The sequence below is a fragment of the Leopardus geoffroyi genome, chromosome D1, assembly GCF_018350155.1.
Source record: "Leopardus geoffroyi isolate Oge1 chromosome D1, O.geoffroyi_Oge1_pat1.0, whole genome shotgun sequence".
Classification (NCBI taxonomy): Eukaryota; Metazoa; Chordata; class Mammalia; order Carnivora; family Felidae; genus Leopardus; species Leopardus geoffroyi.
The window spans coordinates 58,568,932-58,593,781 of NC_059329.1; the positions used below are offsets into that span (position 1 = coordinate 58,568,932).

At 54.2% G+C, this 24,850-nt stretch overlaps 1 protein-coding gene across 7 annotated transcripts; it reads right to left on the reverse strand.

The window, feature by feature from the left end:
* Positions 1 to 7,121: 7,121 nt before the first annotated feature.
* On the reverse strand, positions 7,122 to 24,261 carry P2RY2 (purinergic receptor P2Y2). 7 transcript variants are annotated; one of them, XM_045484102.1, is made up of 4 exons: positions 23,959 to 24,261; positions 14,739 to 14,917; positions 9,607 to 9,675; positions 7,122 to 9,347 (listed from the first exon to the last, which is right to left on the reverse strand). In XM_045484102.1, the coding sequence occupies exon 4, from the start codon at positions 9,341 to 9,343 to the stop codon at positions 8,210 to 8,212; it is 1,134 nt and encodes a 377-aa protein (XP_045340058.1). In that variant the 5' UTR covers positions 9,344 to 9,347; positions 9,607 to 9,675; positions 14,739 to 14,917; positions 23,959 to 24,261; the 3' UTR covers positions 7,122 to 8,209. The 7 variants fall into 7 exon arrangements, with proteins under 7 accessions (XP_045340058.1, XP_045340060.1, XP_045340059.1 ...); XM_045484104.1 differs by having other exon boundaries at positions 9,516 to 9,675; XM_045484103.1 differs by lacking the exon at positions 14,739 to 14,917 and adding an exon at positions 21,711 to 21,784.
* Positions 24,262 to 24,850: the final 589 nt, after the last annotated feature.

The window sequence follows — 24,850 nt, forward strand, 5'->3', positions numbered from 1 at the left end:
GAAACACACCTGTAGCCAACAAGGATGGGCTTATTATTTGCTGCAACAAAGGCTTCACACTGGGGGATCCCTGGGGTGTCTCCAAAGGGGGCAGTTAAAGAAGAGTGCTCATGGGGCGCCTGGGTGGCGCAGTCGGTTAAGCGCCCGACTTCAGCCAGGTCACGATCTCCCCGTCCGTGAGTTCGAGCCCCGCGTCAGGCTCTGGGCTGATGGCTCAGAGCCTGGAGCCTGTTTCCGATTCTGTGTCTCCCTCTCTCTCTGCCCCTCCCCCGTTCATGCTCTGTCTCTCTCTGTCCCAAAAATAAATAAACGTTGAAAAAATTCTAAAAAAAAAAAAAAAAGAAGAGTGCTCATGGGGTTGTGGGGGGCTGGAGTTCAAAGGATAGTTCTGTGGCAGAGATTGAATTTGCAGAGCAGGGAGTTACTGGAACAGTCAGCAATCCTGTGCTGAGAATACAGGAGTCCTCAAGGAGTGTTACTATTAGATCAATTTGTCTGTGGTTTTCTCTTGGAACTTGTGAGTCTCAGTCCATAGGTGTTTATAAGTGTGAGCTTAGATAGGATGAGATAAACATCATGGATTGAACAAGCACTACTACCTGTTTTGCAGGTCAGGGTGTTTTGTAAACTGTGTTCCCTGTTTAAATTCTCAGTCCTACCCCCCACCTTGCACTCTCCAACATCCTGGCTGCCAGCAGGATCATTTTCTTCTCCTCCACAGGTGAAGGTCCCGACCTCAGCCCCCATTCCTGCCTCTGCAGCCAGCTCTGGCCACCAGGGGGCAGCAGAGCAGCATCCACAAACTGGGGACCTACAGAATCCTAAGCACAGCGGCGGGGAAGGGAGGTGAGCCAGTGCTCAAGAATGAAGGAATGAGTCTGTTGCTCTGTCCTGCTCCATTTGCTTCTCTCTGTTAGCAGGAATTCTGGGAACAGGGAGCAAAAGGAGGAGGAAAATGGGGAGTATGGAGGGAGGGGAGCTGAGGAAAGAAAGAAGAATGGGGAATGAGGGAAGTGAAGGGGTTCAGAGAGCTAGCAGCTGGATCCTCTCCCCACTCCCCATCTCTTCGGGCCATCCCCAAGCCTGTATACGTCCATTAGTTTGACCTCCTGGTAGCCCCTCCTCCTCCCTCTATTTCCTCCGGAGTGGCCACCAACCCAAAGCCCTTCTGTCTCCAGGTATCTTCTTGGTGTCTATGGTACTGCCCTTCCACCTCAGCCCTACCTCAAACACAGATGCGACAACTCAACACAGGCATAAACACACACACATACGCATTAGCACAGGCTGTGTGGTGACCCATGCAATAGGCTTTGACTTTCCTCCCCCACATTTTGCAATTGCTTTGGTCACAAAGGCTGGTCCAACAGTTAATCCCACAATGAGGTGGGACTTTTCATGTGGCTGCTGATTTGGAATTTGGCTCTAGGACATAAATCTAAGGATACAGAGGGGTAAAATGCCTGACTTTCGAAAGAAACCTGAAAACAATTGGGGTCAGACACCTTCTCAGAGTTTATTAACCCAACCCTCTACCCACCCCCCCTCCATGCTGATTCTATAAGCTGAACACTGGGCTCCCGTGAACTTGAAAACATTTCTGCTGTTGTGAGTTCTCAACCAAGCCAGGTGAGGGGTGCCTTAGGAAAGTCACTCAAGGAAACTAGGGTGTATGAGTTACAGTCTCGGCAGGAAAGATGGGGCACACTCAGAGAGGGCGAATGAAGAGACTCTTTTACAAAGGTGTGTGGGCTGGTGTTTGGAGGGCTCCATGCGCAGGGGCACTGATGGCCAGAGAAGCCAGGACGGCAAGAAAGAACTGTGGCAGTCCTGGGGAGGATATACTGGTCCCTTTCCTCCCTACCTTGCCCAACACCTGGAGGAGAGAGGGACCCAAAAGGAGGGGTGAGGAGGGTCCTCCCAGCACTGGGGAAGAAGAGGAGTGAGCATTAATTTAAGTAGGGATTAGAACCTTAAGCTGGAATGAACTTTGTTACTCAAAAGTGACTCAAAGTTTTGGAGTTTGCCAAAAATGCAGTTTATGGACGGGAAAGGGAAATTAGACATCATTGAGTAGGCAGTACTGATAGGAGGAAAATAAAATAGTTGTGTGTTTGTGCCTCACTGTTCAGTACTCTGGAAAAAGAAATATTATCAGTTCCATTTTACAGATGAAGAAATTGAATTTGTGGTCACAGAGCTGGTGAAGGCCGAGCTGGGCCAGAACCCTCCTCCGGCCTCAGCTTCCCTGTGTCCCCCAATCTTCTTCTTTCCCCAGAGCTGCAACTTGGTAACCCTGAGTTCAGGGCAAGCTAAAGCCACATTTGGTAAAAATGGGACTGAATAGGGAGCTCCAAGGTGCACCCCCTCTCACCCATGTCACCCAGGCCTCTTTGCAGCATGTCCACCTGTGACCTTCCAAGGTGAGCTCTCAGATGGGGCAGACCAGTGCTAATGAGGGCAGCAGAGGCAGCAGAAGCAGACAGAAAGCCTTGGCCTCACATCTAGTCTCCATGCTGACTGCTGTGTGACCTAGTGAAAGGCATAGCTCTCTCTCTCGGTCTCTCATCTCTTATCTGCTAATAAATAACCCCTGGGGTCCCTGCTGGGAGGGAAAACTGATTCCAACTGGTCATGTCTACCAGGGGACTCAACATGCTGTTTCACAACAGCCTTCAGGAGTTAACAGCCCCAGGAAGCCATGTCAATGCAGGGAGGTGAGGAACAGGAGGCAGAGGCCCAGAAGGTAGGAGCAGGGAAGGTATTTTTGGGCAGACGGATCCCCTGGTCACTGCTAGACAATGGTCCGGGGCAGCCATTGTGCTGAGAGTGGAAAATCCTTTTCTGATTCCATCTCCAAGGTCTGAAAATAGTCCAGGGTAAGCCCTTGGGGACTGAGTTTGGGGCCCATGAGTGACTGGCCCAGCCTGGCCCATTGTTCCTGGCTGGGACAGGACTGAGTCTGGACACCTGGCTGAGCTGGAGCCAAGACAGAGGCAAGCTCAGGAAGCCTGTACTGGAGGAAGAGTGGCTGGGTGGAGCCAAGCCCCACAGCAGATGGGGAAACTGAGGCCCAGAGAGGAGAAGGGATGTATACCAAGTCACATGGCACATAGGACAGAGGAGGATGAGAAGTTGGCTTCTGGGGCTCGTTTCCCCCCCTGTCCACATCCCACCAGCACACACCCCTTGGAAAGGCAAACACATCTCTCAGCCTAGTGCTTAGTTACTCCTGGTCAGACTCCACCGTCCACCTCACAGGAGGCAGGGACATCAGACATTGGACCAGCTCCACTCCAAGCCACTGCAGGGTGCCAAGGGAGGCGCTGTACCTCTCTAGTCACTTGATGCCAGGGGAGTCTTGCTGCCCCAACTCTAGTCCTCAGAACAGAGAGCCCAGGGGCCTTGGGGGAATGCCTGGGGGAGCAGCTGTTCATTGTGCCTTTGCTGAAGATCTAGGTAGCTAATGCCCTGAGACAGAGAGAACTGGAACATGGGAGGTAAGGGCTTCAGAGAGTGACCCAGAGAGGGCAGGCAGGTGGCCTCCGGTCACACAGCAAAAGTTGCCTATTCATTGCCTGTTCTGGCCTAGCTCCCAGTCAGTCCTGCCACCTTGGGTCTCTAGGCTCTTGGTTGAACCAAGAAGCTGCAGCACCCCATGACAGTCACCACCAGTTAGGCAGAAACGGCTAAGCCTGGTGCCATGGGTGAGCTGGAGCTCTCTAGTCCATAGAAGCTGGCTCTAGAAGCTTTACAGCAAGGGCATCCTGCCCCGTCCCTCCCCCTCCCCCTTTTCCCTGCTGCCCTCTCCCAGCCTGGCAGAGGGATAAGGTTCTGTAAACACACACAGGCCCGTGGGCCTGAAGGCCAACGAGCTCCAAGCAGGGCAGAGGGGGGTCCCACACCTTATCCCAGGATAGACCTGCTTTCCTGTTCCCACACCCTGGTGAAGCCTTGGCCATAGGAGGCCCACTGTTGCTCACTGGCTGGACATTCCTTTCCTTCAAAGAATTTATCCTGGTATGGTTATATATTAAATTATGTCAACTCCATGAGGGCAGGGTCCGGCCGGTTTGCCTCTGTATCACCTTGGCACAGTGCCTGGCATGTAAATGCTCACCGTGTGCCAGGTACTGTTCTAAGTGTTCATGTATATTGACCCAGTGCCCCACGTGGCAGGTAGTATCTCTTTTCGGAAATGAGAAAACTGAGGCCCTGCAAGATTAAGTACTTTGAGCAAAGTGCCACAGTTGGAGGAAGAGGAGACAACGCTCAGAGGTGGCATGGGCATCGAATCTGTGCCCTTAACCCCTTCCTTGCTGTATTGTCTCTCTCCCTTGAATCACATGAAGGGTTACTTACAGACCCTCCCACTCTACAGGGGTTACAAATGGTGTGGGATACTGGAAAAGGAACGAATCTGGGCATCTGAGGGACCTGGACTCAATCTTGACTCATTCACTTGCTGCCTATATAACCCACAGCAAGGCCTCCCTTCTCGGAGCCTGTCCCCTTATCTGCTAAATGGGGATAAATAATGTCTATTTCACACAGTTGTGGCAAGGAATAAATAATAGATATGAGACGGTCTGGCACAGTGCCTGGGACATGGGTTAGTACAGGAGTTCCCATCCTCATGTGCTGGAACAGAGCAGCCCAAACCTGCCGTGACAAGAGTGGTGGCAGAGGGGCAGCTCTGGTGGCCTAACTTCTCCTGGGCCCTGAGACACCAGCCACCCAGGGCAGAGACCCGCTGTGTGCCAGGGCCCCTGCCCTAGATGCACTGAGCTCATTGAGCATAGTTGCTGCAGGCAGGACAGCAGGCCTTTGCTCTTCCCCCCACCTATTGCTATTGCCCCCCACTCCTGTCCTATGTCCCTGGCCTCAGTGCCACAGCTCCATCCACCAGTTCCGTCCACCAGGGTGGGAAGGGCTGGGGGACTGTGGGTGATGGCAGGAATCCCACAAAGGCACCGACCTATACTAAAGGGAACAGACCAGCAGGGACAGCCTGAGCCCCTGGCACACATCCAGGCGCCACACTGACCTGCTGAGTGACCTTGGGCAAGGCCCCGCCCCTCTCAACTCTACAGCTGGGCTGGATAATCCCTGGGGTCCCTGTCAGGTGGCTGTGCCCTTTCACAGTGGCCTTCAAGAGTCAACAGCCCCAGGAAGTGATGTCAGGGTGAGGAGGTGGGGTGGTTGGGAGGTGGCAGGGAGGCCCAGAGAGTAAGAGGAGATATTTTGAGAGTGGGCAGGTCCCCCCACGTCACTACTGGACAATGGTCTGGGGCTGGGAGTGGAAAATCCTGTTCTTACGTGGGCTGAAAATAGCACAAGGCGGGAGGGCCAGGAACCTCACCCACTAGGTGAAGGCCTAGCAGCAGGGCCAGACGTCCACGTTGAGGGGTCAGGCAATCTGACTGGGGTCCAGGGGCAAGACCCTGGCCTGTCCCTGGTTCCCTTAGGGTCTCCATTCCCCACCCCACCAGTGTCTGCCACTGGATTAGAAGGTGAATATGGCCCTCCTTTCCCCTAGGTCCTATGTCCTTGGAAATGTACAGGCAGCTGATTCGAGGAAGGCTTCCTGGTGCTATGCCGTGGTGTTGGTTCCACGTGCTGCAGGGCCCTGGGTTCTCAGGGTCTCCAGGGAAGCTGCTGGTAGGGTAGGTAGGCAGGACACAAAAGGAATGGGGACTAAGGGAACTTGGGCCTGTGGTGGCCACTGCCCTACCCCCAACCACAGATGCACACTCAGGAGCCCCCAAATCGTGATGTATAACCTCCTGCCTCTGGTCTAAGCAGGGCTGAGGGAATCAGAGCCCAGCATTTACACCTTTGGGTGTAATCTTACCTGGGTAGGGGCTTCCTATAAACTAGAATGGGGTTCAGCCTCAGCAGCAGCTGGTAGGAAGGAGATAGGCTTGGGACTGCAGGAAAGGTTGGCTCAAGGTCAGTCTGTAAGAAGCAGTCACAAAAAAACTCATAGGGACTCTGGTTATATGAACAGAAATATAGAACCTAGAATGTGGGAGGTGAGCATTTCACATTACTTTGAACAGGACACCCACGTTGCACAATGCAGAGTAATTGGTTGGGTCATGGCTTGTGATGGGTCCCTGTTGCATGAAGGAGCTGTGTGGAACTAGATTCTAAATAGAGCAACCCCTGGGAGTGCCTCGTTCTGACAGAGTGGAAAGGGTGAAGAGGTCACAGGAGACAGGAAGACGTGGAGTGAAGGGAAGAATCTTCTCTCAGGCAGAGTGGGCCTATAGGGAAAGGGGGTCTCCCCGAGGGAGAGGGAGTAGGTCTTTATGTTTGAGATTAAGAATGAGACCTGTCAGGGGCTCCTGGGTGGCTCAGTCGGTTGAGTGTCTGACTTGGGCTCAGGCCATGATCTGGTGGTTCGTGCGTTCGAGCTCCACATTGGGCTCGTTGTCAGCACGGAGCCTACTTTGGATCCTCTGTCCCTCTCTCTCTGCCCTTCCCCTGCTTGTGCTCTCTCAAAAATAAATAAAATATTAAAAAAAAATGAGACCTGTTAGCTTTGCCCCAAGGCTGAGCTGGTCCCTGTCCAGCTCAGCTCCACAAACCTCCACAGTGGTCCTGGCTGGATCTAGAATCTGTCACAGGTGAGAAAGATCTACCTCACCCTGAGCCAGTCTGAGCACCAACTATTATGCCATATAGCAGGATTTTCCCAGGAGGCAGAGGATGGGACAGGAAGAGAAGCGAATCTCTCCCATACTTAGCCCCAGTGCAAAGGAGACCTCGGGTAAAGGCAAGGAAGGAGCCCTGACTTGCTGGCCTGGTGACCCACTCCCAGCCTCATTCCTGCCTTGAGACTGAGCACCGGCTGCCCAGCCTGCTTCCACTTCCTGCATACCCTGCTTTCCTGCCCCCATGTCTTTGCCCAGATGTACCCTGCACCTGGATGTTCTTCTCCGATAAACTGCTTTTCTCAGAAGCTACAGTTCAGGAGTGTGTCCCAGGAAGCCTCTCTCACATGCTGGTCCACACCTCCAATCACTCAGCATTATCCAGTGGTGCGATGGAGCATGTTGGACCTGCTTGCAAGAGCCAATTGTTAAATTTTCAGGAATTTTGCGAGGAGGCTGACATCACATTACTGGTCTGAAATTGGCCAAGGCAGGAGTGTCTGCACCATGGCAATTAGCAATGCTACAGATAAGGGGTTCCCCTCACCCCCTGGAAAGCCAGTTAGATGGTTTCACATTTACCAGCACATGACTGTTCATGGCCATTAATCCCTAAACTGGGGGATCCCAAGGACAGGACCCCATCTGACTCCTATCTGCACTCAGCAGAGCCAGGCACCAAAGCCACTTGGCTCGAAAGTGAGGGATGACCTGGAAAGAGGTCTGGAAAGGGGATCCCTGATGTGAGACTACCACTGAGGCAGCTAGTGGGAAGGCAGGTGGCAGAAGAGTAGAGGTTGGAGAAAGAACTCCAGTGTGGATGGTAAGAGCTTCTTAGACTGTATCCTCATCCTCAAACCACACAATAGGGCACAACACGGCAGGCAACAACACCTTCGGTAGAAGTTGCAGCCTCAAACTGGCTCCCAGGCCCGGGAAGCCTCCAGATGAGTTTATGACATCAGCTCCCAGATGTTACAGTCACCTCTAGGGATGGGGATGCTCCTCAGAGGTGTGTCCACTGTGGCATCTAGACCTGCGCTTGACCGCTCCGTGGGAAGCTCCGGCTCAGCTCTGGCTCCTTACCAGGGTCCTCCAATCACCCTGAAACTCCACCCCTCCCAGGTAGCTCAGGCCCAGACTATGTGACCTTGGTAAGTCACTTTCTTCTCTGCGTCTGTTTCTCCATTTGACTGGATCAGGCTGGGCTCCAGCCTAGATACCTTGCTGGGCACAGACAGCTAATTATGTGGGAGTCAGGCCAGGGGCAGCATCGGCCCCTTACCCGTGCCTTTCACGAAGCCTTATTCCCCAACTCACACATACAAATGGTGACTGGGGTTGTAGGCACTGTTAAGATCTCTGGACTGCAGAGAACATTCTGCCAAATGACAGAGCGTTGAGGTCACGGCTCCCTTGACCATCAGGCATGAGTCACTCATGGGGCATATCTAGGGAGACTATCCCAATGGAAGAAATCCTAGTCCCCACAGCCTCCCCACTCCCCCCACCCCCAATATTAACTTGCACAGGCGCCAGGGGTTCAGGTCCTACAGCCGGATGTCCTTAGTGTTCTCACCACCAGCTGCCATGGACTCTGTCCGCCTAGAGTCCTCACTGCTGCTCGACACATCTTTTGTCCTCTTGACGTCAGTCCTGTCCAACCTGTGCAGGCCCCGTCTGCGGCGAGCTGGGGTAGTAGCAGTGGGGTCTGTGGGTGGCTTGGCATCTCGGGCAAAGCGCACAAGCCTCTGCCCAGCCAGGAAGTAGAGCACGGGGTCAAGGCAACTGTTGGCACTGGCCAGCGGCCGGGTGATCTTGTAAGCCATGTTGATGGCATTGAGGGTGTGGCAGCTGAGGTCCAGGGAGCGGAAGGAGTAGTAGAGGGTGCGGGTGACGTGGAAAGGCAGGAAGCAGAGGGCGAAGACAGCCAGCACCACGGCAATGGTGCGCACCGACTTGCGCTTGGCCCGCGGCAGGCCTCCCGAGGTCCCGTAGGCTGGCTTCAACAGCCGCCGAGCCATGAGCACATAACAGACCAAGATGACGGCAAAGGGCACCGCGAAGAGCAGGCCCAGCATGACAGAGCTGTAGGCCACGAACTGGCTGAAGAGCTCGGGTGCTGAGGTGTCGTGGCAGGTAATGCGGCCGCCACGCGCGCTGGTGGTGACGAAGTAGAGCACGGGTGACTGGCAAGCCAGCACCAGCACCCACACGGCAGCTGCCACCCGGCGGGCATAGCGGGCCCGGCCCCAGCGCAGCGAGCGCAGCGGGCGCAAGACCCCCAGGCATCGGTGCACGCTGATGCACGTGAGGAAGAGGATGCTGCAGTAAAGGTTGGTGTAGAAGAGGAAGCGCACCAGCTTGCAGAGCACTATGCTGAATGGCCAGTGGTCCCCGTGGGCATAGTAATAGACCAGCAGCGGCAGGGAGGCTGCGTACAGCGCATCGGACACGGCCAGGTGGAACATGTACGTGGTGGACGCGTTCCAGGTCTTGAGGCGGCACAGGAAGATGTAGAGCGCCACGGCGTTGAGACACAGCCCGAGCACACACACCACACCGTAGGACACAGGCAGCAGCACGTACTTGAAGTCCTCATTGAAGCGGCACTTGTAGCCCAGCTCGTCCCCACCCCAGGTGTCATTGTCGGTGCTGTTCCAGTGGCCCGGGCCTGTGGCCATTGCCCTGAAGGGAAGGGGTGGTGGGGAGAACAGCCACGAGGGTCACAACCAGGGCTCAGTGGGGAGGCCTGACACACCCACCTGACCGGGGCCATGAGGGACCCCAAGCACCCATAGATTCCCTTGGTTAAGGTCTGCCCCACCACAGTCAAGGCCTTTGCGGCCACCTGACCTGGCTTCCTCCCTGGACCCAGAGGGCCCAGAACCTCGGAACCCCGGAACTTCGAGGATGCATGAGGTCTAGGAGTATCGTGGCCACACACCTTTAAAACTTCACAACAGGGGCAGGCACACTACATCCTGAGGGCCAGATGCAGTCCACCAGTCTGTTTCTGTAAAAAAAAAAAAAAAAAAAGCTTGATTGGAACACAATCATACCCGTCTTATTTATAAAGAGTTGAAGAGTTGCAACAAAGACCGTATATTCCCCAAAGCCTAAAATAGTTACCCCTGGGTTTGTTTTTTGTGTTTTTTGTGTTTTTTTTTTTTAAATGTTTATTTCTGAGACAGAGAGAGACAGAACATGAGTGGGGGAGGGGAGAGAGAGAGGGAGACACAGAATCAGAAGCAGACTCCAGGCTCCGAGCTGTCAGCACAGAGCCCGACGTGGGGCTTGAATTCATGGACCGTGAGATCATGACCTGAGCCGAAGTCGGTCGCTCAACCGACTGAGCCACCCAGGCGCCCCTGTTTTTTGTTTTTGTGTGATTGTTTAAGACTGGCAACCCTGCTGTAGAACCTCAGGAGCACAGAGTTCTAGATCGAGGATCCTGAGCTCTAGCATCTGAGGATCAGGGGGTCCCAGAGCAGTGTCGTCTCAGATTCACAGAAAGGGGGCTATCAGGCTGGCTGGCTCCACCTCACACCCAGCGCTCACTGGCCAGTGGGCAGCCTCTACCTTGCTGGAAGTATTAGAAAGCTCTTTCCCTTAGCTCATCTTTCTGCCCTCTGAGAGGCTTTCTGGCCCCATGCCTGGTATTTTGGTATTTGAGGGAGTATTTCCAAGGGTCTCCCCCTCTAGTCATTCATTAACCTCCCAGCAAATAGTTTTTAGGTACTCTTATATTCTGGCACTTTCGGCACTTGTAAACAGCAGCCCTGCTCCCCGGCCCATGAGGCTACCAGATGGGACAGTGACCCTTCTGAAGATGCCAGGGAAGTCTGGGCCAGAGGTGAGAATGGGAGCAGAGAGGGACTTCTTTTGTGGGGAAAATTCAGCTTCCCTCATACCTACCCAGCTTCTCTTCACACACCACCACTATCTTGATGGTCTCTTGCCTTATTCCTAGTGGGCATATGTACCCATGGGGCCTGACTGCCCACAGAGTAAGTACCTGGAGCACAGACTGTCCATCTTCGTCATCTCTTTGTCCCCACCAATGTGACCAGTAAGAGCTCTCTCTCAGCGGGGAGCAGGGGACAGAGAGACCAGGCTGGAGGGCAAAGATGTGGCCAAAGTTCCCAGCGTCAGGCTGGAAATCGTAGCAGGTAGGCAGGTTTGGGACAAACATGAAGAATAACTTTCTAACAGTGGGAAGGGGCCGGGGAGCTGCTATTTTTTCAAACCTCACTACCGTGGATGCTTTAAAGTGTTACTTCATTTCATCTTTATAGTATGTTTCTGGGAACCAGGTTATCATGCCCAGTTTTCCAATAAAGAGGCTGAGATCATTCAAGTAATTTGGCTAAGGTCATATGGTTAGGGATGGCTACGACTCATCCGGGTGCATCCCACAGTGGAAGGGGCTGTAGGAAGGAGGTAGTGAACTCCTTGTTCTGGGGGCATGCCAGCGTCTCTTCCAGCAGAGTCTGCAGAAAGGCTTGTGTCCTGTGTGTGGGTGTGTCTGGGAGGACAGAGGGGGCAGATGACATGTGAGTCCTCCCCATCCTAGGTATCTGGGGTGGTACAATTCCCTTCATCTTGGAACTGAGGTCCTGAGAGGCTGAGGCTTGGAGATTCTAGAGGGCCAGTGACATCCACTCCCTTAGACCATGAGCTTCCTGCCCAGCCTGGCCTCCCAGTAGTAGTTCAGGGCCCCTGAGGTTGACACTAGGGGGCCGAGAGACACATAGGTCTCTCAGTTTCCCTTCTCTCCCCAAACCCTTTTCCCGCACCCCAGAATCTTCCCTGTCTCCTGGTGTCAGCAGAAGTGCAACCAAGAGCATGCACCTGCCTCTCACAGACACAGGTTCCTCCCCAAGGAACCAGGGCTGGTCCAGGGTGAGCAGGCAGGGAGGCTGTGTGGTGCCAAGTTGAGCAGGGGCAGCTCCCCCTGCCATGGGGAACTCTGGCAGGGCCAAGCTCGTAGGACCCCTCTTGCCCCGAGCCAGGACTGAGGACCCGACCCTCAAGCGTCTCCTGCATCCCACCCCTTCTCCATGCAGCCCCGCGTTGCCTCTACCCTTGCTGCCAGAGCCACTGCATCCGCCTCCCTGCCTCTAGCCTCAGTTCCCCCAATCCAGGGGGCCTTCTTGAAGACAAAGTCATTCCCTTGTTCGAAACCCTCTGTGACTCCTGCCTATTCTCAGGAGAAAACCCCACTCCTCCTCAGTCTGGTATGGGATGGTTTCATAACCCAGCCTCTGTCAGCCTCACCAGCCCCATCCTCTGTGACCTGCAGTTTCCTGAATGCACCCAACACTCTCCCTCCCAGCCCTAGTTCATAGTGCTTCTTCAACCTGGAATCCATTCACACCCCTTGTCTCCACCTGTTGGAATTACAACTTTTTATCCTTCAGTGCAACAAACTCCAGACCACCTTTGTTTCCTCATCTGTAAAATGAGGCGATTAATAGAACCTACATCATACAACTGCTGTGACGATTGAGTAATTTGTGTGAAATGTTTGGAGCAGTGCCTGGCACATAGTAGGTACGTTGTGGTGGTATAAGGCTCAGCCCAGATGTGGCCTTTTCCTGAAATCTGCAGGAAGCTCTCCACCAGTGGAGGAGCGATAGAAGGTCTTCACTGGAGGCTGTGCAGCAGGTGAGTGCGGTGGGCCAGGGGACTGGTGCTAAAGCCTAAGCCAGGGCCAGGCCTGGGGACCTTGTGAGGGGAGAGATGTGGAGGGGTTAGGGAAGAAGGCCAGAGAGTCTGGCCCAGAGGGAGTTTGGGTTGAAGAGGGGCAGGGTGTCTGGCTCAGGGGTTGGGGGAGGAGCAGGTATGGGGAGAGGGGCACTCGTTGTCAGACATGGTAAATGTGGGGTGCCCTGAGGGGTGTCATGGGACGTGGGGAAGGGCAAAGCCCAGGACCACCAGATCCAGCACTTTGGGAGGTGGGCTGGGAGTTGCTGGCTCCCAGCAGCTACAGGAGGAGCATGGAGGCCTGAGTGAGACTGAGGAGCTGTGGAGAGGCCACATTCCCTCCCCCGTGGGGACACTGGGTTGGGGTGTCCCGCTGTGCCACAAAACCCCAGGTGACATCAAGCATTTCCTGCCCCCCTGAGGCTCAGACCTCTTGTGGACTGAATCCCCCAGCCTTAGAGAACTGGAGTCCTAAATCCCCATGAGACGCTCTGCCCACTGAAGACAGGGGAAGCACAGACACCCAGTCCCCCTCCACACTGCTGCTCTGCTCCTGCCCCAGTGCCTAGGCCTGGCAGGTCTCTCCTCTGGGTCATGATGGCCCTCCCCCACCCTCCACCCCTCCAGCCATAGTCCACATCTCTACACAGAGTTTCTTTCTAATCATCAAGGGTGGAATCTCTGATGCTGGTGAGAGTGGGGGAGACTTCCCTAACTTTCTCCTGAAGCGAGGAAGCTGTCCTTTCCACCTGTTTTAAGACATCCTGGCCTCCACCCTCCCAGGCCAGCTGGGGACTCCATTGTCATGGCCCCCTTCCAGACTGACCCTGCCTGCCCTCTCCCTGGCAGGAGAGGCTGGCCCATCAACCTGTGAGTACATCTTTCCTGCCCCCCCACCTCCGGCCCCTGCTTATGAAGACAGCTGACTCCTTAACCCTCTCTCTCAGCCCTCTCCTCTACCTCTCCTTACCTCCCATACCCTTGGGGTCTCTCCCCAGGGTCTCTCACCCTAGAGACTAGCTCCCATCTTTTTTTTTTTTTTTTTTTTCAACGTTTATTTATTTTTGGGACAGAGAGAGACAGAGTATGAACGGGGGAGGGGCAGAGAGAGAGGGAGACACAGAATCGGAAACAGGCTCCAGGCTCTGAGCCATCAGCCCAGAGCCCGACGCGGGGCTCGAACTCACGGACCGCGAGATCGCGACCTGGCTGAAGTCGGACGCTTAACCGACTGCGCCACCCAGGCGCCCCAAGACTAGCTCCCATCTTTGTCCAACACCACTTGCCAGCCCCTCTGTGCCCGGTTCTGGCTGGCTCTGCCCCTTTTAAGTGCCCTGCCAGCCTTCCCTGCCTTTGCTCATGCTATTCTTTCTGCCTGGACAGCCCTTCCAAAACCCATTCACACTGTACTCCATCATGGCCATCCCTCAAGGCTCTTCTCAAGGGTCACCTCATCTCTGAAGCTCTCGCACTCTACCACCCCAGACACTCCTCACACCCTGTTGGGAATTTGTGTTTCCACCCTCTAGAAACCCCAAAACATTCTAGGTGCTTCTAGAAGTCTTGGTCCATCTGATTCTTTTCTCTGTCCCTACCATCCAGCAAGAGGCCTGCTCCAAAGCAGGTATGACATGAGTGGAAGAATGAATGAATGAATGAATGAATGAATGAATGAAACAATCAAGCACAAGAGGATATGGGAGTCCAGAGGAGGCTGAGCCTCATGGCAGTTGCTCTCCTTTCCCTTATTCCTCTGAGGGCCTCCCAGAGTTGTCCTGACGCTTAAAGATTTCTCAGCTGCTGACCCCAGGTGGCCTCCTGGGGAGCACTCCTGGGGACCGGCACACCTGGGCCTGCTCCTGCCCTAGACAGGCCTCTGGACTTCCTCTCTTTCAAGAGCCCTGCCCTTCTCTGGACAGGCCAGGGAAACGCCAGGAGAGGGGAACTGGACCTAGGCATTCTGGAGGTGGGTCAGCTGTCTGAATCAAGCACATTCTTTTATCTTGCTCATCTCTGGCTCAAGTCATGGGTCAGTCTGAGTCAGGAGCTTCTGGTCCTGGTGCCCCCTACCCCCAACACCTCACTTTGTAGGGGCCAAACCTGGGCTGAACAGCGTCCATGCAGCACCCCCCCACCCTCACTCCTCAGGAGATACTGCCATAGAGGTTAAGCTATTTGTTCAAGATCACACTGCCAGGAGTTGGAAAAAATGGGTTTGACACCAGGACTCCCCGGCTCTGAAGCCTGAATTCATCAGAGCCTGGGATGAGTGAGCAGGGTGGGGATCCCCTGGATCGAACCCTGATCCAGCATATACACATGCACAAGTGAGCCTCCCAGCCAGTGGACCCTGCCCTCCCATGTCCATACCTGACCAGCCCCTGCTCTCACAGTCAGGATGTTCAGAGCCCACTCAGGTTTCTCATTCATGAATGCATAGGCCTGGACCAGGATGCAGGGAATTCTTCAGGAAACAGGAAAAACAGGTCCTTCGGCCTGGGGATAAACCCAGCTTCCAGCACTTCTCAGGGCAGGCAGTGCTGCGGGCTCTGTGGGAGGTGGAGACAGCATGGGCTCTTGGGTTCCAGGTCATAGGAAGTCAGCCAGGCAGAGCCCTCCCAGGCCTGCCTCCTATGCTTCAACCTTGGTCCAAAAGAGGCAAGCACTGGTGTGTTTGCCTGTCCCAGGAGGGGTGCCCTCTGCCCACCCACACGCCCTGGCTGTCTACCCTCAGCTCACATGTTCCAGGGATGGTTGTTCCCAGCCTCCTTCCCCAGGCACCCCCTTTCACAGGAGTGTGGCTCTGCTGGGAAAGGTCTCCCTCACATCCTGCAGAGCTGAGCTGAGCTGAGCCTCCAATGCCCCTCCCTCTGTCCTGGTCTATGCTTCAGTCCCTAGAATAGGAAACAGTCAACACCCTCCTTGCCCAGTATCCACTCAATAGTACTTCCGCCCATACGGTTTTTTGTTCAAGCTATGTCTCTACCTGGAACACACCCCCTCCCCTGTCCCACCTCTAATCATTCCTCCACAGATGCTGTAAACACACATGAACACACACAGGCATGGACATACACAAATATCCAGATACATGGAGACATACACAGTCACATTCAGATGTATACACAGCATGTGCACACACACACACACACACACACTGTTCTAGACAGGGACTAGAACAGCCTTTAGAAATCACCTGCACTAAACTCCCATTTGACAGAGGAGAAAACTGAGGCCCTGTCACAAGGCCTCACCATAAGTCAGGGACAGAGCCAAGATTGGAATGCAGGCCTTCTGAATTCTGGCCCTGGTTTTTATCTTGTCTGGCAGGCCCTCACACACACACCAGGCACAAGGTTTCACTGAGGGGATGGTTACATGGAGGAGGGACCCCTCTGTATGTGCAAGTCCCAGCATCCTCCAGAACCAGACTTACCAGAGGGGAAAAAAAACATTCCCTTCCTCTTTCCATCTGCTTCATTTCCCTGCACTGGGGTGGGGGTGGGGGTGTCTGAGACAGTTGAAGCCAGGTCTCCAGGCTGGAAGCAATGTACAAGCATTGAGAGAAGTGGGAAGAGGAGAGGAGGAGGATGGCTGCAAGAATGGGAAGGAGGCGTGGCACTGGGGAATGCCCCTAGGCCACTATTTTCCCAGCACACCTTGCCCCAGGAGTCTCAGGTTCACGTGGGGCAGTGGGCTGGTAGCCATTTGCCAACCTGCTCCAGAGTCCAGTGACGAAAGAGGTTAACCTTTCACCCCACTCCACCCCGTCTTCTCCTTAGGATATGCCTTCACTCAAGAGACTAAGGAGGAGCACAGCACTTTCTCAAAGCCATTCTCCTATTTCTGAGATGGATCTCTACCACCCATCCTTCCACACTTTAAAATTCTAATATATCCTTGAGAATATATCTCTTTCCCACCCATGTGTAACCCAATGCTCGCCAATGAACCTGACAGTTGAACCAGTGCAGTGGCTCAGACATGCCACTCTTCCCCACCCCATAGCCTTAGTCTTGTGTTTCTCCTCCACACCATTGCACAGCCTGCTCACTTATCTCCTTGCCTCCACCCCTCCCCTCCTATCCATCTTCCATTCTGCAATCACAGGTCTTCCTACAACACAAATCTGGCTAGACACTGTTAAGCTCAAAACCCTTCCATGGCTCCCTATTGCCCTCAGGCTAACATCCAAGCTCTTGAGCCTGGCATTCAAGGCCCTGGCTGACCTGGCCCCTGACGCCCCTCTAGACAACTCTCCCTCTCTGCCTCCAGCCTCATCTTCCTGTCCCAAGCACAGCAAAAGCAGTCCCATGATCATATCTTCACTCAGGGACACCCTCCCTTATCTTCAACATATATATTATAACAAAAGTTGAGTGCCTGCTCTGTGTCAGGCTCCATATTAGTTGGCTTTATAGACCTCTTCTCATTTAAGCCTGAGAAGCTCAGAGAAGCTAAATAATCTCTCCAGGGTCCCAAAGCTAGCAACTTGCAGAGCAGTCTTGATCTGTCTGACTGCAGGAGCCATGCCTCTGGTCACTACCCCCTACCCTCCTCAGCCTAGGTCCTCTGCTCTGGGAAGCTTCCTGACCAGCCCTCTTTGAGCCCCATGGCTCTGCCTGTCTGGTCAGTTCTCTGCCAGAGGGAACACCCTAGTGGCAGGGCTAGAATCTACTCTTCCTGGTATTTCCTCATTGTGAAGCAGACATGATGATTATTGTATTCATTTTACAATTAAAACAACAACAACAAACTAAGGCCAGAAACGGTAGCCCCAGATCTCACCCACGGTCACCAGTGAGTTAGGGGCAGACCACTTGCCCCCTCTGCCTGGCTCCGCCCCTACCCCAAGGGCTGGGTCTTTCTCCTTGTAGCCCCAGGCTGGTTAACTCAAAGCCATGAGGAGGGGGTGAGGCAGTTCCCAGGCTGACTGCAGAATTTCCAGGGTGGTTGGACAACATTCCAGCTTCTCCACTAGGGCAGCTCCAGAATGAATGTACTGCCCATTCACCTGCCTACCTGGCTGGCCCTGTCCAGCCTAGCAGGGGAGTATGACGCATCACCACTCTGGAAACCCTTGCAGCCTGCCTCTGCTGGGGGTGGGGTGCTGGGAGGGGAAACAGAGGACTTGGACCCAGAACGCCATCGAGGGACAGGGGAGGGCACTGGGCAGGTGGGAAATCCCAGTTCTGCCATTTCCATCTGTGGTACTTGGACAAGTCTCAGCTCTATAACCCAAATCTTAATTTCTTTACAATCTAAGAAGGGTATGCACTGCATAAGGTTGTTGCGATAGTTAAAGGAGATGATTTATTCATTTTATGAAATAACTTAAAAAGATATGATTTCAGCAGGTGGTGAAGATAGGGAGGATGGGAGTATTTCAGGAAGACAAGAGGGGCAGGAAAGCCACAGGAATTATGAGCAAAGTAGCAAGGTCACAGCCAGACTGACTATAGGTCAAGTTTCCCACCCTGAAGGCCATCCTCAGAAGGAAGGGCAGTCCGAGGACTGCCCCCGCCGAAGGAACTAAACCCAACTATACTCCTTAGTTCATTCACCCTTTCCAAAGGTTTGCCATAACTATGCCTGTTCCCATTCAGGGCACTTGGGGACTCCAAGGTGAGTTGGACCCTTCTGCAATCTCAAGGAGCTCACTGTCAAGGTGGTGGGTGTCGGGGAGGATAGGGGAAGACCCAGAAAAGGCAATGATAATTCAGGGTGATCAGGGCTGAAGGAAGCAGAGGCACCAGGGTTGGGTTGAAGCAGCCAAGAGGGTCCCTAATAGGAACTGGGGGTAGGGTGGTCAGGGAAGGCTTCCTGGAGGAGAGGACACCTGACCTTCATTTTGGAAGATGGACAAGAGTCAGGTGCATGGAAACAGAAGAGGAGTAGAGTGAGCAAAAACCAGGGCAAACGATCACATAGTATGTCTCAGGAACTGACAGTCATCCCCGTGGCTTGAGGGAAGTAGAGAGGGCAGGGATGGATAGGAGGACAGGAAAGATCCTGGAAGTTATCTTTCACCCCCTCCCAAATGTCCTCCACAGGCTTGAAGGCCAGTAGGATCCCAGCCTTGCCTGATATGCTTTCTGCACCACCAGCACTGGGGCTGGTCTGGGGAAATAGCTGAGGGGGTAACCTCAGATAGTATCAGTAGGTGCTGTGGCAGTGGGAAGCCTCTGCAGCCTCCTCCAGAAAGCCCTTGGGTTCACCAGTCCTCTTGGAGACTCTCACCCTGTAGGGAGCCCCTAGAATCCTGGCTGTGGGGGCCACGCACTAAGAGAACATCTGAATGCATGCACGAGTCTCAGATCAACCAGGCTGGCCTCCCACTTACAGACCAGGAAACTGAGACTCCTTAAAAGGAAGGGCCTTACTCAAGGTCTGGTGTTCTAATTACATTCAGTGTAGGGTTGAGCACCTTCACCCCCACCCCAGAGCAGGACTGCAAACTACCTGTCCCTCCTCTGACCCAGCAGGGTTCAGCCCAGCACAGTGCTATAGACACACTGCTAAATGGAACCAGTTGAGAACCACAGTGCCCTGGACTCCACCCTGACCTATCACATCCAAATGTCTCCAGCCAGACCTAGAAGAAAGAACCCTGGGTTCAGGCTCCAACTTCAAACCACCCATGCTGTGCAACCTTGGTCAAGTTAACTTCCCTCTCTGAGCCTCGAGTTCTTCACTGATCAGATGGGGAGAATCACCACACCAGACAGCTCCTGAGGAAGGAGTAAGACAAGGGGACAGGTAGTACTCCATGTGGCTAGCAAATCATGCTCTGTTCTGATGTGGGGGCCTGCATCTACCTGTCCTGGCTGAGAGACACAGAAACCCTTCTCAGGCAGAGGGGCAGAAGTCATGGGCAGAGTAGGCAGGGAAGGCTCTTGGAAGGGGCTATGGTCAGGTCAGGAGAGAAGTAGAAAGAGCCCAGCACGGAAGGAAAAAGGAAGAATGGAGAAGCCAAGGTAGAAAATAGGACAAAAGTGTAGAACAAGTAGGTCTGTGATTCTGAGATTTTCTCACTCTGGGTGCTTCCAGAATTCTGAGTTCATTGGTTCTGATGGTCCAATTTAAGAGCCTCTGGTTCTGAGAGTAAATGATAAGTGTTTCTTCAATTCTGTCACTTGCTGCTTTTCATAGCCTTTGGTTGTGAGCTTCTCAGAACCACAGGAGTCTGCACTCTCAGAGTAACATAATCAAAGATCACTGTCCCAGGAGCCATAAAGTCTCAGCAAACACTTGCCAGTATCCCCTTGTGCTCAACCTCAGAGGAACACTGCAAACCCAGACTCAGATCAGACTTGGTCAGGAGCTCCAGTCTGGACGGGGAGAAAGACACAGACGTGGAAGAAGTCCACTTGAGTGATTAAGCCATGACCAAGGGAAGCCCGGGAACCATAGAGCCCAGAGGAACCCCTAACCAGCCTGGGGAGATAGTCAGGGAAAGCTGCTCAGAGGAGAGGTCATTTGAGCTGGGACTTAATGAAAGATTAGGAGTTTGTCAGGTGGACAACAAAGGTAGGAGGGCACTGAAGGCAGAAGAAAGAGCATGTGCAAAGACACAGTGGTGTGATAGTGTGGCCAGGGGGTCATGTGAGGCTGGAATGGAGGGGTGGGTGGCACAGAATGTGTATGGACCTGAGGCACTCACATGAAAAGGCTTGAATGCCAGGCTGAGGTGCTTGGCTTCTAACCTGAGGACAATGGGGTGCCATGGCAGGCCTTAAGCAGGGGAGGACATACTCAGAGTTGACCTTGACAAAGATGATGCCACAGAAAGTAGATAGGACAGGGGAGTCTAAAGGGAAGAAGACCAAGGAGGAGACTACACATAAAATGGTCCAGTGAGAGGCACTGATACCTTGGCCCTGGATTTTCTGTGAGTTGGGGAACATCCTTGCTGGCCCACAGCTCCACCACAGCAAGATTCCTCCTCCCACATCTGGTACTGAGGAAGCTGGGCACTCACCAGGAAGCCAGAGCAACACCAGGAGCCTCCCCTGAGGGGGTGGGAAAAGAGAGGGTCATGTGGGCCCCAAGAAGCTTGAAGGAGGCCTTCCTCCCATGCTTTAGGGCCCAAGCCCTAGACAGGGTGCCAGGGTGGAGGGCTAAGGAGGAAGCAGCTGCCCAAGAGGGCCCAGGCTACCCACACTCCCATCAGGGACTCTAGCCACTCACCCTGGACCAGAAATACTCAGGCCTAGGAGATTCTATAACAGGGAAGTGGAGGAACTCCTCTGCTCAAGAATCAACTGTAGCTCTCCAGGGAGTAAGGCCCTCCTCTTTGACTATATACCCATTTCCGCAAGGCCATTCATTTCTCAAACACTCGCTGGCACCTGATCTGTGCCCAACCTGTGCTGGATGATACAGACAGAGAGAGAAAGCAGGCTGGCCTAGTCCTTCACCTGACCTCTAGGATGAGCACAGAGGTCAGAGAGGATTTCACCAGGGATGCGTGGCTTCTCTGGTCCTGTGAGCAATGTGGCTAATCAGGCCACAAGCAAAACCTAAAGTCATGTTTTCAGGGCAATATTCAAACTTCCTTCACCCTGAAAGCCAGAGAATGGAGCTCTGAATCTCAGATGGAACTTCTGTCTTAAATAGAGAGAGGTAAGTTGGGTCAGGTAGCCCTAGCTTTCACCTCAGCTCTGTGATCTTGGGAAGGAAACTCCCTGAGCCTCTACTTCCTCATCAGCGAAATGGGGATAACAATTCCTCCCTCATAGGATTGATAAAGGATAAAATGAGAGACTTTTATAAATTGTTACTAGTAAGCTGTCTTTGCAGAGGGGACACAGGGAGAGGAAGGCAGTCAGTGGTTAAAATTCCAATATCTAGCACAATCCCTTGTTACTGCACCCTTGTTCTAATATCTTCAAAATGCATTTCTTTAAAAGTCTCTGAGTATCACACTTCTCCCTGTGCATTGCACTCCACAGTTTACAAAGCCCTTTCCTGACCACTGTCTTAAGAATTAAGGCGTCACAGCAGGGCACCTGGGGGGCTCAGTCAGTTGAGCATTGGACTTTGGCTCAGGTCATGATCTCACAGTTCCTGGCTTCAAGTCCCACATCAGGCTTGCTGCTGTCAGTGCAGAGCCTACTTCGGATCCTCTGTCCCTGCCTCTCTCTGCCCTCTCCCACTCAAGCACACTGTCTCTCAAAAATAAACATTACAAAAAAAAAAAAGAATTGTCATAGCAACCTTGAATTTGAAGAGGCAAGGATCATCAGATCCAATTTACAGATAGCCAACTGACAATCTAGAGGGGGAGAGTGGCCTCTCTAAAGGCCATAGCCAGGAAAGAAGCCAAATCAAAGCACTCACCCATGAGACCTTGGTGATTTCTCATACTTTTAGCTGGTCCTTGGAAGATCCAGAAGCCTCAGGGCCTGTGCATCCTGGGCAAGAAGAAAATAAGAATGGAGGGGTCGTAGCCTCAGTCTGCAACACAAGCTTGGCAGCCATTTATGAAGGTCAGCCACTGTGATCCTCCAACTCCTCTGGCTAGACCCCAGGGCATCCCAAGGCAGAAAAATGAGGAAATTGAGAATTCTTCCATGCCAGGGCCTCCCAGGAACATACTCTCAACACAGGACCTTAGTGGTGCTGGCCTCCTTTTAGAGGCTGGCAGGGCAAGAACGGCCCCCCCCCAAGGTCACCCGGCAAGTTGGGGGAAGAGCTGGGATGAGATCAATTGCAGGTCTCCTGGCTCCCACTGGGGGAGGGAGAGCCCTAGGTATCCCCAAATTCCTCAGCAGGAACATCTAAGGTCTGAGGGACCAGACCCTTGGCCAAGGGATCAAGAGCTCAGAGTATAAGTAATGCCTGGATGGTTCTAGTGTCAATATCTGATCTCCTTGTATAGCACTACTCAATCCATTCTCCACCCTGCAGCCAGAGAGATCTTTCTGAAATGCTGCTTTGACCATGAATCCTCCTTGTTCACAAACCTTCCATGGCTCCCTATCACCTACAGAGTGAAATCAAAGTTTTCGGCTTGTACACTCTGGGTCCTGTAATGCCTCCAGGACACACTGTTCTGACAACCTGTGCCACCTGTCTTGATCACCGGATTCTAGTTTCCTCTTCTTTGTGATGACATGGAGCTCCACTGTAGACATGCCTTCACTGGGGAAGCTGGGGGTAGGGAACAGGGGATAGAGGCTGCTGGTGCTCTCTCAGTTCAGCTCAGCCCTGTGCAGGGTGCTGGCAAAAGAGAAATGAGTGATGGCCAGTTTCTGTCCTCCAGGGGGCCCCAGACCTCTGGTGAGGGAAGGAGGGGGACAGAGACCATAACCATCCAAGGTGGAACCAGGGCTGTAAGTCCTGGGACTTTCAAGAGCCAGAAGATGCTCCAATCCAACTGTGGGATCAAGGAAGGCTTCCCCAAAGAGGGAGCATCTGAGCTGGGCCCCAAGGCTAGGTAATTCTCCAACTGAGGAAGATGAGGGTAGGAGGGCATTTCAGGCAGTGAGTATATAGAATATGCCGCGGTCCAAAAGCAAGAAACTGTCTCGTGTATGTAGCATAACTACATGTAATCACTAGAGGGTAAAGGGTCAGGCAGGAGAGGGGCTGGAGAGGTTGGCAAGAAGCAGTTCTTGGAGGCCTTGAGTCCCAGGCTAAGGGGTTCAGGCTGGGTCTTGTTAGCCCAGGGAGGAGAATAGTTGAGATTTGGGTTTCAGGCAGTTCCCTCCAGGGATTGACCCCACCCTCATCCCCAAGCAGTGAGCCTACCCAGGAGAACACTGGTGCTGAACATGACCCACACATTAGGAACTCGACAGCCCTCAAGTTCCATATTCTTGTTTTCCCCCTTTTACAGATGAAGCCACTAAGGCTCAGAGAAGGTCACATAGTGGCCAGGGCAGGATTGGAATATAGGTCTGAGTCTCCAGAGAGCTTTTGCGGGCCTGTCTGCTTAAAGAATCTCCTTCCCAACCACTACAACACACACAGATAACTGAGACTTTACCAGGGCCCCACCCTAGCCCTCAAAAGCTCCCCATTATCACAGTCTAGCTCCCCAAACAAACCACGCACCTCAGGCTGCAGGCCCAGGGAAGCTGAGGATGCCAGGCTGAAAGAAACAGCTGCCACCAGCCCCACAGACCCCAAACTGGCAGTTTTAATCCGCAGCTGGGCCTGGCCCTTGGGTCTGGCTCCTGGGGGGGGGGAAGTAGGGCAACCTGCCACCGACAGCCCCCAGTTGGGGAGCTGAGGGAGGGCACTGCCTTTCTCCAAACTGACCCTTCCTACGGCACCGCCTGCCAGATTAAAAGCCTCCTGACAGAGGCTTAACTGTCCTTCCAGGCCACTGTCCCAGCCCCCACCCCCACTCCCACCCCCCGTTTTACCAGGTCCGGGCGGGGTGGAGTGCCCCGGGTTTGAGGAGGCTCGGCGGGGCTCCAGGGGCTCGCGGGTCTCTGGCCGCGGTCCCCCGCCTCGGGGCGCTCACTCACACCAGAGCACACACACAAACAAGTCCCACAGGTTCAACTACTCGACCCGCTGGGGCGCACGCACTCACCCACTGACACTGACTTTCCCAAAGAGGCCGACACACACTCACCGGGGTATCGGATCGCGCTCGAGGAGATCGACGCTACGGCGGAGACAAAGTTCGACCACGGACCCACCGGCACACTCCCACTGCTCGGAGCCGTGCCCCACTCGGACCGCCACGCGCCCACGGCTCTGCCTGCCCAGCGCCGCGTGGGCAGCCACCGCATCCGCGCCTGCCGACCTGTCTCCTCCTCCGATCCCTCCGGGCAGCCCACCCCTCACCTCCGCGGGGCGCTCGGCCGCCAGCAGCGCCGAGGCCCCCGCTCCGGTGCCCGCGCCCGCGTCCCGCCGCCGCCGCCGCCGGCACCCACGTGCCCCGAGCCCCGCCCGCCGCGCCCAGCACCCTGCCCAGGCCGGGTCAGGCGGGGGCGGGGCGGACTCTGGACAGACCCTGGCACCGCCCCCTCCCTCCCGAACGGACACCTCGCCACCCGCGCGGGGGCGCTAGGCTAGGGGGGGACGCGGGCAGCGCGGGAAGGGGCCTGCGGCGACTGACCTACCGCCTGGCGGAACCCGCCTTCCTCACACGTGGTGAGAGCAGGGTTTCAGAGACACTAAATGTGCAAAGTTTGTCGATACCTGTGTGGCTTCCGTCGCTGCCCACCACGGGACCTGTCCGCGAACCTGCGCCCTCTCCTGCCAGGAACCTGCTCAGAGCACCACGCCGACAACTTGCCTCCCTTTGCTTTGGGGTCGACCCGGAGGCTGGGGAGGGTGTGCCCGTCGCCCAGAGAGGAGATACAGACATTCAGGGTCCTGTGTCTCTCCTGCTCCTGAGGAGAAGGCGGCTGGGGAGGGGGAGGTGGGGAGAGCCTCGCCTCACCTATGCTCCCGTTACTGGGCAGGATAGTCATTAGAAATTTCCTGAACACCTGGTTGTTTTTGATCCCTCAACTTGA

What these genes read in the sequence shown, in the direction of transcription:
- P2RY2 (XM_045484105.1), bottom strand. Translation starts at nt 9,343, where the DNA reads ATGGCCACAGGCCCGGGCCACTGGAACAGCACCGACAATGACACCTGG.